Source organism: Penaeus monodon, chromosome 1, assembly GCF_015228065.2.
Source record: "Penaeus monodon isolate SGIC_2016 chromosome 1, NSTDA_Pmon_1, whole genome shotgun sequence".
Taxonomy (NCBI): Eukaryota; Metazoa; Arthropoda; class Malacostraca; order Decapoda; family Penaeidae; genus Penaeus; species Penaeus monodon.
The window spans coordinates 11,234,933-11,239,932 of NC_051386.1; the positions used below are offsets into that span (position 1 = coordinate 11,234,933).

At 44.7% G+C, this 5,000-nt stretch overlaps 1 protein-coding gene across 1 annotated transcript in view; it reads left to right on the plus strand.

Annotated features, from left to right (window-relative positions):
• Positions 1 to 4,506: 4,506 nt before the first annotated feature.
• The window catches only part of LOC119575959 (E3 ubiquitin-protein ligase TRIM9-like), a 31,664-nt gene continuing 31,170 nt past the window's right edge, over positions 4,507 to 5,000 (plus strand). Inside the window, exon 1 of the mRNA XM_037923495.1 lies at positions 4,507 to 4,707. Within this exon, the coding sequence (XP_037779423.1) occupies positions 4,507 to 4,707 (201 nt within the window). The remainder of the gene's footprint in view (positions 4,708 to 5,000) is intronic.

Genomic DNA, 5,000 nt, shown 5'->3' on the forward strand with positions numbered 1-5,000 from the left:
GCAGGAAAAGAATGTGAGGAAAGTAAGAGAAAACAAGGAGAAGAGAAGAGAAGAGAAGAGTTGGAAGAGACGGAGGAACGGAGGAAGAGAGAGAGAGAGAGAGAGAGAGAGAGAGAGAGAGAGAGAGAGAGAGAGAGAGAGAGAGAGAGAGAAAGAGAGAAGACAGACAGACAGACAGACAGACGGACAAAAAGACAAACAGACAGACAGAGACAAACAGACAGACACACAGACACACAGAAAGTTCGACAAACAGAAACATAAACAAACAAACAATTAGACAGAAGTCATACTCGAAATCCACAACTACTCACGAAAAAAAAAAAAAAAAAAAAAAAAAACGAACGAGACAAGAGATTGCCGTTGTATTCTTAACAAACAGCGATTTTATTGTCCCCTTTTATATCCCGGTCATGATTAAAGCCACAATGGTCATGGACTCGACGATGATGGCGGATTAAAAAAAAAAATGTGAAGCTTATATATAGTTTCTGAATAATGTAAACCGTAAGTGAGTGAAACAGAATGAAAATATTTAAATCGGCTTAGGTTCTGAACTATACACGCGCATGACATAGAAGCGAATTGAATAAGATCAGGTGAAATTAAATACCCCCCCAAAAAATAAATAGATAAATAGATAAATAAATAACAAATGGCATATTCTTTAATACGTTGCAATGCAGCAAAAGTATAGGTTCGCTGCAGAAAATAAATTCAGTCGCATCATCAAAACACAGCTGTGACGTCACCATATCATTAGGGTATGATACCATAACTGCACCTGACGCTCATTTTGCGGAACTGATAGCCAAGTCATCACCATTCATAATAGTAGAGTTTCCTGGTGCCACTGTAACGAAGTCGGGAGGAAAGGAATCACCAAGACGGAGCCATCATTAATCCGGGAGCCATCATTAATCCGGGAGTAATCATTAATCCGGGAGTAATCATTAATCCGGGAGAATCATTAATCCGGGAACCATCATTAATCCGGGATTCGCGAAGTGCCATCATCGCTACGTCTGGTTTTATTTCTATATTGGCGTTTAGAATATATATTTTTGTATAGCTGTTTGAAGTAGATTGTAGTCGATATATTGAGGTTTAACTTGAGTCACTTATTATAACGGGGTTTGATGTGAGCCACAGTTGATAGAATCGAGGTTTATCGTGAGGCATTGTCAGCATAACGGAGTTTGATGTGAGCCACCTTTGCTAAACATCGTGAGCCATGAAGAAATATCACTGGAGAGGGAACTGAGCCAGCGTTGGTATATCGGGGTCCACCGAGAGCCTGCTAATGTCAAGGTCGGGGGGGGGGGTGCATAACGGAGGTCAAAAGGTTCTCCCGCCGCCGCAGTCACACCCCGGGGGTCAGGAGGGAGCCACGGGCGCGCATGCTGGGGTCAGGAACGTACCCCCTCCCACCACTGCTTCCCCCTTCTTCCCCCTTCCTCCCTATCGCGGCCAGGGTGAGGGAGGGAGAGAGGGAGGAGGACCCGACCGAGGAAGAGGGGCGCGAAGGAAACTCCTGGTCGTGGGAGAGCCAAAATCCTTCATTAAACACACCAGGTCGTTGTTTACGGCCTTCATTACGCACACCAGTCTAGTGTTTACGACATCCGCAAGAGCAGGATAAATCAGACGAGATTTTCCATAATTCGAATGCGGTGTATCCATTACACTCTGTTATTCATTTAAAGCAAAAAGAAAAAAAGGGGACATTTGATTGCGACAAAAGACGTCCCCCTTCCGGAGATCCGGGCAGCTTAATGGCCGTAATTGAGCAATATTTCGTAATTACCGTAAATTTTCATCCACCGGCGCGCAAGCGGGTGACCGCACGACCGCGAGATCAGATCTGAGCCGCCGACCGCATCTGCAGAGGGCGAGAAAAGACGAGCGCGGGCGTTGGCGGAGGTCAGGAACCAGCGGGAATTATACGCTTCTTTTTTCTTTCTTTCTTTGTTTCTTTTTCTTCCTCTTTCTTGTCTGGAAGCTTCCGGGTAATCTCGCCCCTCCTCCCCCACCCCCACCCCTCGCCCCTGGAGGTGTTGTTCTGGTGTCTTGTAATACTAACTGCGAAGACGGAGGAGATGGGCGAATTCAGCAACCTCAGCAGACCTATAGCCCCGAGGGAGGCATTCCCCCGGAACGAGCACCCCCTGCCCCTTCCCTCCTCCCCCTTCCCAACCGTACTCCACTCCCGCCCACACTTCCTCCACCCCCACCCACACCTCCTCCTCCTCCTCCTCCTCCTCCTCCTCCTCCTCCTCCTCCTCCTCCTCCTCCTCCTCCTCCTCCTCCTCCTCCTCCTCCTCCTCCTCCTCGCCTCCCGCCCACACACCCCCACCTCCTCCAACCCTTCCACCCACACCACCTCCACTTGCTCGTGTGTACACTGAACGCTGGTGGAACAGCCCTGTAAGATTAGACTTTGATGGCTCGGGTAATTTCCCCAGACGAGTCCCGACAAGCAATCCCAAGAAGGAAGCTATCCATTATGAGGGGTTTACGCCTGTCTGCCTCCCGCCCGGCCCTCTCGATACTGCTCACTCGTTGCTCGCTCGCTCGCGCTCAGGCCACGCTCGTAAGCACGGAGAGCTGGCGGTGAATTTTTTTTTCTCCTTCTCCTTCCTCTCTCTTTTTTTTTTTCTCTTTTTTTCCTTTTTTTATTTTGTTTCTCGTTCTCTATCGGTCTGCCTCTTTCTCTCTTTCTCTCTTTTTCGCTTTTGGTCTGTCTCTCTTTTTCTGTCTCTCTGTCTCTGATCTTCGTTCTTTCGGCCTGTCTCTCCTTCTTTGTTAGTCTGTCTCTTTTTTCTCTCCTTTTCTCCGTCACGTTTTATGCTTTTCTGGTTTGTTTATTACCTATGTTATTATTATTTTGACTGTAATTATGTTGTAATTATGTAATTATTATTATTAGTAGTAGTAGTAGTGGTAGTATATAATGATGATAATGATGATGATGATGATGATAATAATAATGATAAAAATGATAAATAAAAGTAATGATGATGATGATGATGATGTTACTATTACTACTATTACTACTAATAATAATTATAATAATAACAATAATGATGATAATATTGATAATATTGATAAGAAAATAAGATTATAATGATAACTATAATAATAATGATAATTATGATAGTATAATGATAATGATGATAGTGATAATAATAGTAGTAATGATAATGATAGCAACAATGATAATTATATTAATAATGATGATAATAGTTATGATAATAAAGTAATAATGATAATCATCATCACCTTTGGGAGTATCTTCATTACTACAATTATCATTACGATTATCATTATCATGTTCTAGTTTTCGTTACGATTATCACCTCCTGTTATCACTCCTTCCGTTTCCCTTTACCTCAGCCTCCTAGTTGCAATTTCCGTGTTGCAATTCCATTGATTTCATTGCTGATAAATTTGATTACTTAACGGCCGTTGATTACGAAAGGAAATACAAATCAATAAGTTCATCCGTGAAATAATGAAAAAAAAGGAGAAAAAGGTATGACACGAATTTGAAGAAGAAAAAGAAAAATGAAGAAAACGGGAAGTAATAAAAGAATCAGAAATGAGATAGAAAAAAAAAATCAAGTTGGAGTTAGTTAGTGTGGCTTGAAAAAAAGAGATAAAGATAGGAGAAAAAAATATAATTAATTAGATGATGATTGTGGCTATTAATTTCTCTACTTAACCGCCGTGATTAGTCGACATAATGGCAAGAATTCCCCTCATAAATTCCAGGGCAGCGAGGGGAAGTTGGGGAGGGGAGGGAAGTTGGGGAGGGGAGAGAAGTGGGTGTGAGGGGGAAGGAAGGAGGGGAAGAGGGGGAAGGGAGGAGGGGAAAAGAAGGGGAGGGAGGGAGGTGGAAGGTAAGGGGCGGTGAGAAAAAGAGGGAGGGAGGAGGGATAGAATGAGGGGGGAGGGGAGAGAAGGGGGGGATAAGATACCAGTGGAGAGGGGAAATGGAGAGGAAAGTGGAAGAAAGGAAGAGTGAGGGAATAAGCGAGAAAGGAAAACGAGGAGGAGAGGATGAGGGAATAGAGAAAAGGAGAGCGAGAAAGAGAATGAGGAGGGAATAGCAAAACAGAGGAAATGAGGGGAGAAGGGGGAAGTGAGGAAAGGAAAGGAGGTACCAGGCGGGGGGGGGGGGGAGAGTTCCGGGGTAAGAAAGGAGGGTTATAGGTAGGAGGAAGGGGAGGGAGGGTCATGAGGTAAGGGATAATTTGAGGGAGGGAAGGTTACGAGGGAAGGGTAAGTAGAGGGGGGGGGGGAGGGAGGGAGGGATATGAGGTAAAGGTAAGTTAAGGGAGGGAGGGAGGGAGGGGCTTATGAGGGAAGGGATAAGGGGAAGGAGGGGATGAGTGTGGGGGGAAGGGGAGGGGCGTTGGAGAAACAGGTAATGAGCAATAATTAGTCGCTCCTTCCCCCCTGCAATTTAAATAGGTGTGTGCGTGGATGCTGGGAGGATGAGAGATGAGTTTCCTTCTCGACGGAGATTCGATGGTGGTGGTGATGTGGTGGTGTGGCGACAGTTATGGTGGTGATATGGTGGCGGTTATGATGATAATGGTAGTGGGGATGATGCAGCTGATGGTTATGGTAGTGGCGACGATGGTGGTAATGGTGATGCTAGTGGTTAGGATTATGGTGATAGTGACGGTGTCGCTGATGATAGTAATGGTGATGATGAAGTTGACGTTATGTTAATGGTTATGGTGATAATAATTATGGCTGTGGCAACGATTATAGTAATGGTGATGGTAGTTATGGTAAACGTAAAGGTGGTATTGACGATGGTGATGATGGTAATGGTTATGGTAGTGATGATGGTGGCGGTAGCGATGGTAGTGATGATGACAGTTATAGTAATGCTGATGATCTTAGTTCTGGTGATGATAACGATGGTAGTTATGGTGGCAACAGTGCTTATGGTGTGGATGGTGATGATGCTGCCGATAATAGTGACT